Source organism: Streptopelia decaocto, assembly GCF_964273445.1.
Source record: "Streptopelia decaocto genome assembly, chromosome: 5".
NCBI classification, from domain to species: Eukaryota; Metazoa; Chordata; class Aves; order Columbiformes; family Columbidae; genus Streptopelia; species Streptopelia decaocto.
Window position 1 is genome coordinate 46995157 of NC_138659.1, and position 14239 is coordinate 47009395.

At 39.3% G+C, this 14239-nt stretch overlaps 2 protein-coding genes across 2 annotated transcripts in view; one reads left to right on the forward strand and one right to left on the reverse strand.

Annotated features, from left to right (window-relative positions):
- NCOA4 (nuclear receptor coactivator 4) overlaps window positions 1-14239 on the reverse strand; it is a 397571-nt gene that overhangs the window by 178833 nt on the left and 204499 nt on the right. The window lies entirely within an intron of this gene.
- Window positions 1-14239, forward strand: part of CHAT (choline O-acetyltransferase) — a 32031-nt gene that overhangs the window by 13297 nt on the left and 4495 nt on the right. The window contains exons 8-13 of the mRNA XM_082052828.1: window positions 4257-4426; window positions 6464-6564; window positions 6764-6892; window positions 8058-8180; window positions 9698-9839; window positions 12977-13039. Coding sequence (XP_081908954.1) covers window positions 4257-4426; window positions 6464-6564; window positions 6764-6892; window positions 8058-8180; window positions 9698-9839; window positions 12977-13039 — 728 coding nt within the window. The remainder of the gene's footprint in view (window positions 1-4256; window positions 4427-6463; window positions 6565-6763; window positions 6893-8057; window positions 8181-9697; window positions 9840-12976; window positions 13040-14239) is intronic.

Consider the following 14239-nt stretch of genomic DNA (forward strand, 5'->3'; position numbering starts at 1 on the left):
CAGATTTTGTGATTTGTCTCTTTCTTCATATCCATTTTGTACCTATACGAATTATGTATCTTTTTAGCTTTTGGCAACTATTAGACACTTTTGAGCTGATCTGTCAAAGTTAAACACCTACTGAATCTAGCTGTGTACTCTCTCTAGTCAATGGAGAAAAATAGGAAGTACCAGTGCTAATTCATCAAAATCTTAACTAAGTACCGAGGAAAGGTGACACCAATTATTATCTGTGCATAGTTCTCTCTTCCAACAACAGACAGAGTTTAGCTCTCATGGATTCTGGATTCAAACGCCTGACTTTGAAATAGATGAAAATAAAGGGTGGGATTAGTCAACGCTATCACTTCACACTTCATATATATTACCCTGAAGTTAAGTGATGTAAATGCCTTCTTTTTGCCATTTTGAATGACTTAGGTATTTTTTTTTAAGGGGGAGGAAATAAATATGTTAACTCAGCTCTTTACCCCCAGTTCAGCAATGCTACAGAAAATATTGCTGTTTTACCAATGCCATGGAATATACAAGAGTTTCCAATAGTCTCAAAATATGTTTACCACCCCAAGGAAGATCTTCACTTCTCTTAAGTTTATCTGTGCTTATAATAACTTTATATAGATACACACACACACGGGGTCCTGGCCATTATTACATGGCATCAGTCTCATCTTCAGGCTTTCCCCTCCCTGTCTTTTCTTTTTAAAACAGGAAAAAAGATTCTATATTTTAATGAAAACTGATATAAGCACCTAATCATTTATTTTCACAACACACTTTTTTGTAAAACCATGAATAACGTGAAACCTGCAGCAAAATCATCTTTGTAAACCTATATCATCCTAAAGAAAAAAAAAAAAAAGACAAAGCAACAAAAACTAGCAGAACCATCTCTATGGTGTTTCTGGATTGCCTGGCATTTGCCAAAATATTCATTTTAATGAGGAAATATAATGAGGAAATAAACCAACTCAGTCATACAGCTAAAAAAAAAAAAAAAAAAAAAAAAAAAAAAAAAAAAAAAAAACCACCCAAAAACCAACAACAACAAAACCTGCACTAGCAAATATCACAGCACCATAATGTGAGCCTTCTCTAATCTAAGTAGGAATCCCATTGCAGGCCACTTGTATTAGCAAAGTTCCTCTGTATAGTATAATGCATTGCAGTTACACATGAATATATGATTATTAACAGCCCTTTTTTCTTCCTTATCTGTGGTGAAATGTTCATGCAACAGTAACTAAGAGAGAAAGAGAAAAGCCTCTTGTGAAGCAGTGGAAGAGGTCACTCTGCACTGTTCTGTTCTGGGTAGGGAAAGAGAGAATTCTCTGGGACAGAGAAGACCTATACAGCACTCTGCAGAGGTTATGAAGGAGAGAGATACATGGGCCTGCATAGACCCACAAGTACATAGGTCTTCTAGGTGAGAAAATTTCAAAGAAATTATGATAAACCCAGCCATCACTGCTTTTTACACACAACCACTACTTTAACTGCCTTCTGGTGCAGAACTAACTCTCCTAAGTAGAAGAAGTGAATTCTTACTGCTATAGGGGCTGCTATCCAACAAATGCTATATCCAAATTTGATTCAGAACTGTAATATCATATTTTCCTTTTAGAACAAAAACACAAAACCCCAACTAACCAAAGATGACTGGCCAATTCAATGCAATTGTGTGCATTAGAAAGAAGGAAAATAAATGTCTTGCAGGGCTTTAAGGCTTGCTCTCACACTTGTCTGTTTCAGCTCTTTCTGGAAGTATTTATTTTCCATCCCAAGTCATGGTTCATGAGTTCTTGTGCAGTTCTTTGCCTGCTTTACATGATAATTTTTTCAGTGTTTGATCAGCTCTCTGGACATGTCTGTTTCTTTCTGTAAGGGCATCTTTCCCCTACTTTTCTGTTTCCAGCAAAGCTTAATTATATTCATTCTAATACCTAGAATCAAGACACTCTGAAGCCATATCTCAGAATAAGGGCTTCACGTCTGTCAATGATGTGTGGGCAGCAGCCACAATTAAATATATATATACCTATCAGACAACATAAAGCAGAACACTGAGCAAGCTACGAATAGTTTGTATATCACTACCCAACCAGTTTCTCCTTGAAGATGCCCATCTGCAAATACTAGCAGCTGACCTATATGGGGCAGCTTCCATTCACTAGGATCTTTTCAGCCTTTGCATTGATGTACCTGAACTATCAATGGAATAAATACCACAACTATGGTCAACCCTGCTATTGTCAAATACTAGAACAGCTTTACAGCCAGGAGCACAGGAACACGTCCTTTATAAAGCTTCTGAATTCTTTCAAGGACAATTCACGGAGACCTCAGTGTTTCACATATTGTAGAGAGGCACAGATCACTGGCAGAAAGCTCAGCCTACCTGCATGCCCCATCAATTACAATATCCCGGCTTAAGTCTTTGTAGGAGGTGGCAGGAACTCCAGGTGCCTTCCCTAGGACCCTGATCTGTGGGCAAGGGAAGACAACACACTATGTGCTTCGCCAGGTCCCCATGCAGCCTGCAAGAAGTCAGGCTGGCACCCTGTCACTTGGGCCCATGGCTGCCAAGGCTCCCTGGCAGGAGCTGCCAGACAGCAACAGACAGTGCCTTACCACAACCTGCAAGAGGCCACAGCTCCCCCTCTTCCTTCTTAGCCACTGCTATCACTTGCCTCTCCTTCCCTTGACCACTTTTTAATTTCTTGCATATTTGCACTCTTCTTTACTACACAACATCTGGAGAATGAACCTGGATGATAACATGCACCTGTTTTTTTCTAGCTCCTCACTAACCTATGTTACTCGTTTAGGGAAGGTACTTTTTTTTTCTTACTTTGAAAAATGCTTTTCTTTCAGAGTATCAAGCTACTTTTCATATTTGCACACATTAAAAAGATGTGCATTTTGAAACGGCTCCACATTTCAAATGCAAATCAGAATTGTTTAATTTTAAATATGCTTCCATTCTTTCAGCTAAAAAAAATCTCCTGAATTGAGCACAGATTTGCTGAGCTTAGCACAGACTTGCAAGAAGTTTTGATCAATCTGAATTCATATATTTGTTTAAGAACAGTCTGAAACACAAACATTTTCACCAAAATCTAGCAAAACCAGCAGAGGAAAGCTGATCTGTTGAGAACTGAAGAAATTTTAAGATGATGTTGGAAAGAACATTTTTCCTTTGATCTTGTTAACAAACATTTAACAGCAATTAACTGTGTTGTATACTTCTGAATAAAACAAATTCTTGTTATAGGTTCCATACTTCTATCCTTTCAATTAAGAGCTGTATTAACTGTACACAATTAAATATTTCCTATGCCTCAAACTGGCCCTCAGAAACAAACCAACCTTTACCCTCATAATATTTCTGAGTTAAAGAAACTCAGGAAAAAAACCTTGCATAAATACCCCATAAATAAGGAAGAAAGTGCTGAGGACAACATAAAAATAGCCTTTGTAGTACACCTGTAGAAGCAAGAGTGACAGGACAAGAAAAAGAAGCAGAGAAAGAGAGAAAGAAAAAGCACGTTTGATTCAGCAGTATGCTAATTAAAGAATGGAAGCGGTATGTGGCAACTCATGGTTTTGGCAATACCATGTTCAAAAACTAAACCTTGATATCTCACCCACAGATGTTTCCTCATGTGATGCAAGCAATATACCCAGTCCAGGGCTTATTTCTCCAAAGTACAAGAAGTAACCAGGGGCAGGAGAAAGAAGAGGGTTTTAATACAAGAACGATAAAACAAGATGGGCCTTGCTGTTCCTTGTCCAGAAAGGGGTTTTAATGGGAGAACAGCACAAAACCAGCATAGGCCCTTCTGTTCCAGAGGAGAATACTGCAGCAATACTGTGAGCTCTGAAATTCTCTATTTTCCACCTGTCCTCTCTGTAACTCTTACATATAAAATAAGTAAGCATTGCTGGCTTTAAGAGTGAAATATATCTATTTTGTAATATAATTACTTCAGGAAATGGAAGGCAGAAAAAGAAAGTGGATATTATTGAATCATATGAAAGATACACAGAGATATTGCAAAAGTTAACACATGAATGAATGCTTTGATGTAACATTTCCTTGCACCAAGACATGCTGCTGTTGAGAGAGCTTTGCAGATACCAGCCCATTGCAGAGTCAGGGTCAGATCTCCAATGCTCTCCAAGGCAGCACAGCTCCTCAGCCAGTCCTGCACTACAGGTAAGAGGACGTGATCATTTCACTTTTTTATCCTCAGACTCTACTAACCGCGACTCTCTTGACATGATTGAACGGTGCATATGCCTGGTCTGCCTGGACAGTCCAAGTGGGGTGGAACTGAATGATACAAACATGGCATTGCAACTGCTACATGGGGGAGGCTACCATAAAAACGGGGCCAATCGTTGGTATGACAAACCTATGCAGGTAAAAACCTTATACTACTATGATGTCACTTGCATGTGGCAAGGTACTCCAGTCACCCTTGTGGAAGGAACCACTTAGAATCAAGTGGAAGAAAGAGGGGGAGGAGGTGTCAGCATCTGCCAAGGCAGGGTTGGTGTGAGTAGTGCTGTTCCTTGCAAGGCAGGGGTAGATTTCACCTTCCCTGAAGTTGCCCTTCGCACTTTAGGCGGTAGAAGGATACACAGGCATACAGATAGGTAGACATCTGATTGAAAAAACAAAACAAAAACAACTAAAAACCTTACCAAACAAAACCTCCCTACCCCCACAGTACACATTTAAATACAGTCAATCAAATGAAATAAAAATGCTGGACTAGCATCCCAGAACAAAAAAAAAAAAAAAAAAAGTACAGTAGCTTTCTCTGTTGTCTCTTCTCATGCATTTTCCTGACGTTCTAAAATTACTACTGCTTGTAATTTAGTATGTGTTTAAGTTAGTATTTAAGTTCTCACTTAACAGACTATTTACTCATTTAATGACATCCTTGTTGAGGCTTTCGTGGAAGAATCAATTTAGCCAGCCTTTTCCCAATCTGATTTTGATTGTCATATTTGAGAGTGTTGCACTGTTATTTTCACATTTTGCAACAGACTCAGGGTGAAGCAATATATTAATCTCCAACTGTCAACAATGCTGACACTTCATGAAAAATTGAAAAGAACCCTAACTGATACATTGCTTGTGCAATGCTTGTTGCTCTTGCCATATCTAAGAACAGCCACATGAAAAAAGAAACCACTAACCTAATTTCACTTGCACTGACTTACCCCAGTGCAAATACATTTCAGCAGTCATTCCTGATTTGTGCTGCTGCAAATGACATTATTAGCAAACTCCAGTGCTGTGTTTTTAAAGAACAAACCATTTGCCTTTAGTTAGAATCCTCTGTTATTTTCAGGGCCACTAGTTGAGACGTTTCAAGCAGATGAGAATGAACAAGAATTTATTTTTGTTTACTATCAGAAAGTAGCAGAAAGCAAATACATTTGCATGGTATATGGGAGAGCTTCATCTGTCTGGATGTACTCAGGCCAGAAGTAGTTCAAAGGTAAAGAGAAATTCTTAGGGCAAAAAGATCCCTTTTTCTTTCACGCAAACACAGATTACATAGGAAGCCATTCTCACAGCAGGACTAGTTCTTTCTCTCCATATTCTTCTTCATCTTTGCAGTAAGGCATCAGAAGATGTCGAGGTAAACTTTTTGCATCACACACTCTGTGAAAACCTCATGAGAACCAAGGAGGCAGGATGCATATATGTGATAAAAATGCACAGAGTGAACTGAGTGGGAGAAGTTCAGCCAAAGACATTTCAAAAGTAGTGAGGTAAAATCCCAGAAAACATGCAAGACAAATTGCAGTTTGGTCTTAGACATCTGCTTTTGTTTGAGATGCAGAAGTAATCAGCTGCATGGGGGTTATCACAGAACTACAATGCAGCATGTTAAGTGTCACCAGTTATATCATATGTATGGAACGAAATCAGGAATGAAGACAAGTAAGAAGGGAATGAAGAAAACACCACAAAAAAAGATAAAGAGGAAGCAGGACAGTAAAACAAGCTTTGAAAAAATCTAACAAATAAGGATGAGCTTGCTCATTTGATATGATATTTGTAATAAATGTGATCTTAAGGGACTTCCCAGATACAGAAGTTGTATTGCCCCCAAATGTGGAAGGAGAACACTGGCCTGTCTTTCCAGTGACAGGTGTTCTTTACCATGAAGTAGATGCTAAATCCAATTTCTGTACTCCAATGGGAAATGCTAAAATTTACATTCTTGCAGGACTCAGTCCAAAACAGCAGCATGAAAGGGATCCAATGCAACACCATTCATAGAGAAGAAAGTCTCCCACTGATAGGTCAGTCAAGGAAGTTCCTGATGTGGGCAGTAAGAAAACCACAGGAGAACAACCACCTCTATTGTTAGGTTGCCATCATGGCTAACTTGATTTATTCACTATATGTCTTGCACTTGTTCTTTTCTTTGCTTAGTTTGTGGTAGGAAGAGATGGAGTCTGCGGTACTGTGTGTGAACATTCCCCTTTTGATGGCATCGTACTGGTGCAATGCACTGAACACTTGCTCAAGCACATGTGAGTCGGCTTTCAGTATAGCTATTGTACCCACTCCAGCCCTCAGGATTCCTCTGCCAGTGGCAAATTTCCCCCAGTGCACAGGGCAACTAAGACCCATACAGCTTTTGAAAACCAGTCGTTTACCTGCTAAAGAAGCATTGTTTAACAAATAGTTTATTCCTGTAACCTTAATGGCTTTTCTCTTACATACTAACAGGAAAGAAAGCTCCAAGAAATTAGTCAGAGCTGATTCAGTGAGTGAGCTTCCTGCTCCACGGAGACTAAGATGGAAATGTTCCCCTGAAATTCAGGCACATTTGGCATCATCAGCAGAAAAACTCCAAAGGTAGAACAGATGCCTCATTTTTCTCAACAATTGACTGCAAACTGGGAGCTACCCAGAACTTAGTGCAGGCAGGGGTTTCCTCCTAGAGGGCTTTCCCTGCCCTTCTGCTCCTCCTCCTCTTCCCAAGTTGGACATACCTAGCATCTCTTTGCAGGGTGGCATTCATATGGGCTGGACCTACATTACTGTATTCAAAAATTGCATTAGTATTGTTTTACTTCCATGTAAATATTAGGACAGTTAAAGACCACCGGAAAAAAAACAGTAGAATCCTAATTGCATGGGATGCAAACATTGCAGGCCCTCCGTTTTTGTGGATGCACTTTATGGGTTTGACCCGACTAAAGCCAAAGCCAGGGCAATAGGGATACATATATGGGACAGAAGAACACAACTGGTTTGAATAAACAACTTGAATTCAGGAACATAATTTGTTTACAACCATGCTACTCCTACAAAGGTTAGTTCTTCTGACTGTGTACCCATACTGCAAAAGATTTGCATGACCCTTGGGGTGGGGATGGCAATGAGAGATTTCTTTTTCAAATTATTTCAACACTCAGGTCTGTGATCTATCTGTAGAGAATTTGCACATTGTCTGCATGATCAGCTGTAAACATTTCCAGTGTGATTCCATTAGATAAGACCTCAGCATGGTTAGAAGCATACATGAGAGTATGAAAACATTCAGGATGCAGAGTAATTCCTTTTTGGTTTTAAATAATGGTAGCAGTCCTCTAAATTAAAACTTGCAAGGAGCTTACAAGCATTCTTCAGGTTTTAAATCCACTCATTTCTCACACTAATAAATCTCACAGAAACTTATCAAGAACAAATTAGCCCCTAGGCTTAGGCTTCGGGAGTGGAAACACTAGTTTGTTGGGCTTTTTTTTACAAGGTGTTTTACTCAAATGAGCAGAATGACCTGAGTTTCACATCTCATGTTAAGACTGCAGATAAAAAGCCCAGTCTACAACCTATATGAATAAAAGCTGCTGACTAGGAACAAGTTACCAAAGGCCAGGACTGTCTGCAGAGCAGGAACCCACTCATCCCTGGGTGGGTACAGGCAGGAAATTATCTTTGGGGTTTATTTGCATATGGAAATGGAACATGAGATTCTTGGATCTCCCACCCGCAGTAACTGCCTCTGCTTGCTTTGCAGCATAGTAAAAAATCTGGACTTTATTGCCTACAAGTTTGAGAACTATGGAAAGGAATTTATTAAGAAACAAAAGATTAGCCCAGATGCCTACATTCAAGTAGCACTTCAGCTGGCATTTTACAGGTAAGGCTAATTCAAATCATAGGCACAAGGTAGCACAAGAGGAGATTCACAATTTGTTTTTTATACAGAGGGTCCAATTTTTTCTTCAGCACCCAAACAACTGCCTCCTGCATGGAAATTAGTGATCTTGCCTAACATCTGTAGGTCAGGAAAGACAGAAATTGCCAGCTGGTTCTGAGACAGACTACTCCTTTCCTTCACTCCCTTTCCTGCTGCTTCTCTACCTTCCTATCCCTGTGTCCCACGCATGTCATACCCAGCCAGTATCCTCCCCAGTTGTCCCTGCACTTGGCACAGAGAAGAGGGTGAGGGAATGTGGTAGGGAGAAGCAGACAACACTGCCACCCACAGCAGCAGAAGCTAGGGAGTCCAGGTCTCTAGCACAGAAACATTCCCTTGCCATTGCGGGTATCTTGGGAAGAAAAGTGGTAACAACCCATAGCTCACCACATATGCATCCCCTGCCCAGCAAGGTGAAAAGCATTCACAGGGAAAAATACTACAGCTGCATAACTGAACAGAGTCCCTACACAGGACAGTGACTACTGTTGCTTCCTTTTTCACAGGCATCCTGAGATTTGATAATGTACTCTAATTTCCATGGTATTATCAAAGTCAAAAGCTTCTTTCTACATTGCCAGAACAGCTAATGCACCAGGCTAGAGATCAGTTTCATGGTTTCCTGCAGAACAGCATATTAGATGAATAATTATTTATCACATCAGATTAAATCCTGAAGTGGTATTTAACTGGTCAAAACCAGGTAAATGCCTAACACATTTTGCATACTACATTGACATCTACTAAACATCCATTTTGCATATTCCATTAACCAAACTGCAACAATGACCTGGTCCAAGATTTTAATCTGGATGCCAGCCATTATATAAATCCCATGTATGCAACAAAACCTTAGGGAACAGTTATGTTCTGAGACCCTTGCTTCAACCGGAAGGCAGAGCAGGTCTCCTGAAGTGAGGAATGGTAGCTATATACCTGGAAACAAATTAAAGAATAGTTTTCACATGCAGGTCTATTTGCTATGTGGGTTTTCATTCCCGTTCACAATCTCAAATAGCACCCTTTTCCTCTTTCAGTTTTATATTTTTCATTCACACACAGAGTGTATTTTTTCTTGTTTTAAATAAAACATATTTCAAGCCCATAAGTAAATGATTAATTACACAATTATTTTATGATGCAGTACAAATAAAACATTCCTTGAGATCTTTCAGTAAATTTCAGTTTTACTAGCCTTTTTTTTATACAGCAAGCCATTTTTTACTGGCAATGCATAACTAAAATGTATGCAGCTGCATGCAGCTCTTCATATTAGAAAGGAGCGAACATCTATCTTTTTTAAGTTTCTTATAGAATTCTATCAACATTAAGATGAATACCATGCAAAAAATAAAATTGTAGCTGTAACAATAAAATGTACCGAGCCTATATTTCTTTTAGTCTTTCTGACTCCTTGAAAATAATTATTCTTTGTTTTTCCTACTTCATTCTCTCAGATGCCACAAGAGACTTGTGCCTACCTACGAAAGCGCTTCCATACGCAGATTTGATGAGGGCAGAGTTGACAATATTAGGTCTGCTACCTCAGAAGCATTTGCTTTTGTGAAAGCAATGACTGATGACAAGACAGTTCTATCGGTATGTTGTCTGGCTCCCTCTGCCTCCTTTGGCAAAACACTAACCATTCATGATCCCAAATGTCTCACTTTTTAACGGTTAACCAAGAGCATAAACGCACAGGGCAGGGTAGCAAGCCTTACAGGATTTTGCTTTTTGTGCAAATCAATCATTAAGGTAAATAGAAATATTTCCTTATTTTTATTTAAGCATCCAAAAGATTCAGAGGTGCCTAAACAAGTCATTATAAGAAATAAAACATCTGATTTTAGACTTAGTACTGTCTTTTAAATAAGCTATCATCAGATGCAAATTCTGCTCCCTGGCGAGATCTAAGCTGAGCATGCAAAGTTCAGGAGCATTATATTAATACTGCCACATCAGGGAAATGGCCCAGCAGGTCCCCTCCAGTGGATAGCTCTGCTGCAGACTGCAATGTGTGAAGTGATATAATTCACATGCTTTGACTTCTGGATAAGGTGGATATGTTCTGGCTGATCTTTTTGGTTTTAACGGTATGTTTTTACCAAACAGATTTAGTTTTATAGGATCCTCAAGGGGGCTGAACTTTCATGATAAAAATACTTCATCAAACTAATAAAACAACTCTCCAAACTGTCCTGACATCATCCTGTAAAAAGAAAAAATTGAATTGCCTTTCTTTGAGACACCACCATCTGTTTGCCAGAAGCATGAGTACTGTACAGCTGAGAGAGCTGAGACTATAGCTGCACAAACAGCTTTGTGTACTGTCCTGCCCACCATCCCTGGAGAGTCTCCCTCAACATCTCTCTGTGTGCCACACTTCCACCCACTGCACTTCGCTGCTGCACAGGGAATATCCAGGTGGCTGTTTAGATGCAGAATGCTGCCGTAATATAGATTATTTTGCACAGTTAGCCCACTTCAGTGGCAACAGCCACATAGCTGTTCTTTAGCATAGCATTGCTAGAAGTATTGCTGGGCTGTAGATTAAGTGTAAATTAATGAAATATTGTAAACCAAACTCTAATGTCCCAGAGGATGAGGAGAATTTGCCCAGAGGAGTGCTCTGTTCCTCCACTGCTTCTTCAGCCTCCTTAAGGTTACCATGCACAGAACTTAGCTCATGATGAACAAGACTCAAATAAGTTGCATGTTAAAATGACAACTTAAAGCAAACCTGAAGTAATTTCTATGCTGAGTGGGCAGTTCAAGGCAGATTATGACCATACTATTACACATAATAGTGACTAGCATAGAGTAGACAGGAAGAGCCTGTTGTTGTTTGCTAGCAGTGTCCTGACTGACAACATGGTTTCATTATTTCATTATTCATAGTTCATCATGTTTCATTATAAGCTGCTGTCATCTGCACACTTTCCCCTCCACACTTGGGTGCTCAGCATACTCCCAGCCCCAACACACACTGCTGCAGGCTGACTGTACTCCTAGGAGGAGCCAGCCAGCTCCTAGCACATTGTTTTGCCAGATCCTTTTTGTTCCTTTCAACAATCTCTTCCTGTCTTCCTTATTCCAACACTTACTGCCTTCTACAGCTCTCCCAGTTTTACCCAGCTCACTGTTTTACCACCCAAATCTGAGATTGTGCCCACCTTCCAAAGCATCCTAAACTGTACTGCTTCACGCAAGCAAGCAGAAGAATATGTCTAGAGTGAGCTCAGACTCAGCCCCCAAATCTTTATATTGCATGCCTTGGCAGTACCAAATAGGAAGAATAATGGTTTAATTCCCCCTAAAAAACCTGCAATCATAATGCAAACCAATGCACTGATAGTTTTCCTGGCTTCTTGTTCTCTGAGAGATGCAAAGGACATCTAAACTGATTTGTGACTGTTCTTTCCCACAAACTTTCAGAAATCTGTATTTTTGATGTGAAAATCTTTATCTTTCAGTTCAAAGCTATATATATTATTATCACAGAATCATTAGAAACAAAATTCACTTAACACTGTTCCAAGGTGATTTCTTTAGACCCAGAGGATGGGTTGCTTCTGGATGCGAAGCAGTTAATTCTATTTTTTGAACAAAGAGGTGCATCACTTGGTTTAAGTAGCCTTGAACTCCCCAAAATATTGTTTGTTAATAGCCATTAATTCAAATAAAATTAAAACCAATTTTCTATCTGGTGCTAATAAAAATGATCTTCAAATGATAGCCTGAAGAGTCACCAAAGACTGATCGAGTGGGATTGATTCTCTAGCAGGAGAAATATCTCATGCATTTGACACTTGCTGTAAAAGAAGCAGCAACTGACACTACAGGGATTGCTTGAATAGCTGTAAATTAATCATATTTAAAGACCACATTTGGTAATTTAATCCATACAATGAAACTAGGGCCTAGCTCTAGCCCTATGAACAAATATCCAACTCTGTCCCTTGAAGGTCCCTGACGGTGGTCTTTGATTGCTTCTAAAATGAGTTCTTTGTTCAAAAGCTCATTCATCGTCCATAGGAGCTGAAGGTTCCCTGCTTATCTGGAGACACAGTAATTTCTGGCTGTTTCAGTGTCTCCCAAAGTTGCGGTGTCAGACTTGATGTACAGCAGGGTAGCACTTCTTAGGATCATTCCCTTAATATAAAAGGCTGGCATTTGACAAGAGTCAAAATTTACTAGCTTGTTATCTGAAATGTGAGGAATCTGTGGAGAGTAGAGCAGCCTTGGAAAATTCTAGATGCCCCTTCACACAGGGGAGTAATTTTTTGACCAGCTAGTAAAATATCAGTAATGGCTTTCATTAGTATCACTGTCGTTGCCTAGATAAACCATTCTGGAGAAGATATACTGCCTGGCTGTTTTGAAAACACTGAATTACACTAGGCAATTATTTTCCCTGCTTCAAATTGAGTGATTCAGTTAGTAATAATCTACACCCCCAAAATCCATTGAAAGAATCCATGAAAGGAACTGCAAGCCCTTCCTTGACTTCAAACAAACCACCACCAATAAACCTGCTCCGCCCTTGAACAACCAGGCACCATTGTTGATCAGGACATTGAATCCCTATGGCTTTTCATTATAAAGAATACTTACACCTGAACCAGAAGCAAAGGACATTTGAGAGTGCTTGCTGTTTGGCTGCTAGTTAATTGATGGAAGATGCTATTTTTTTGAGAGTTTATTCAATAATTGATATATTTTTATTCCCTCAACAGGATTTTGAGAAGATGCAGAGATTTAAGGATGCAATTACTGCTCAGACTAATTACACTATTCTGGTAAGTAAAACATTGCTTTGTCTTAATAAGGACTAGTTAATCTTTTCAAGAAAAGTACAAACATATAATCATTAACTATTAAAGCACCAGAAAACACAGGCATCTCTAAATAGGAAAGTACCTGTTTTGTCACACTTACAAAAACTTCTAATGACCCAAACACCCTCCAAACAGCCATATTCAATTAATCTCACCTAAAAAATACTTCCTGGAAAGCAAGGTAACAAAATTGTGCATTAGACATCAGTGGTAAGACCATCACTCTTGGGCATTAGCTCTCTTATCTAGGACTGTCATAGAATATGACACTCTGTATTCAACATATTCACAGGGAATATGCATCTGTCAAACATTTATAATTCGTATCTGTGTCATAATTAGGACTCCCGGCCACAAATTAGAATTTCACTAAGCTTGGTGTTGTACAAATTAACAATTCAAAAAAGGCCTCCATCTTAAAGAGCTTGCAAGCAAAATTTAATAAATATTGAAAGGTTTGCAAGGGAGAACAGTAGCCAGATGAAATAAGCCTTTATTCTGTGTACTCTGTGATCAACACGAAATGCTAGCCATGAAGACAGCCAAGAAAAGTGGCAATGGGGTATTCTAATGGGGTATGGCAAGTGGGCAGCTGAGAGCCTTATCAGGATCAGAAGTAAGCAAGGCCTAAAAGCAACCAACTTCTGCATAACATGCATGAGAAATAAAACTCCAGCTGCAAAATCTAGATCCCCAAATTTACAAGTATTTAGACTCATAAACTATAATGTTACAGATAAGCTCAAGGCGGCTGTAACACATCAGGAGGTTTTTGCTTTTCCCTAAAACAAACCATTTATGCATCTTCTTACATTTCTGTTCCCTAGAGGAGAGAGGCCCCCCACCTGGGACCAGATCCTCAGACAGACTGGTACTCTGGAAAGTGTATTCTAGTATTGCAAAGTGCCATTTCTAATAAAGGTCATTAACAATGACAGACTGATTATAGTAAGTTTGCTTTTAAAGATCTGAATGTAGTGTCAAATAAAAGGAAGAGATGCCCTTCAGTGAAGAAATCAGTTTAGTATCAAATACAGCTCATTTTCTATTTATTAAAAATGAGACAATCCAGCCTGGGTAATGCTCTACATCCCACTGTGCCAAGACAAAGCACAGACTTACTCTACAAGCAACTTAGTCAAACCACTCATGAAATTAATA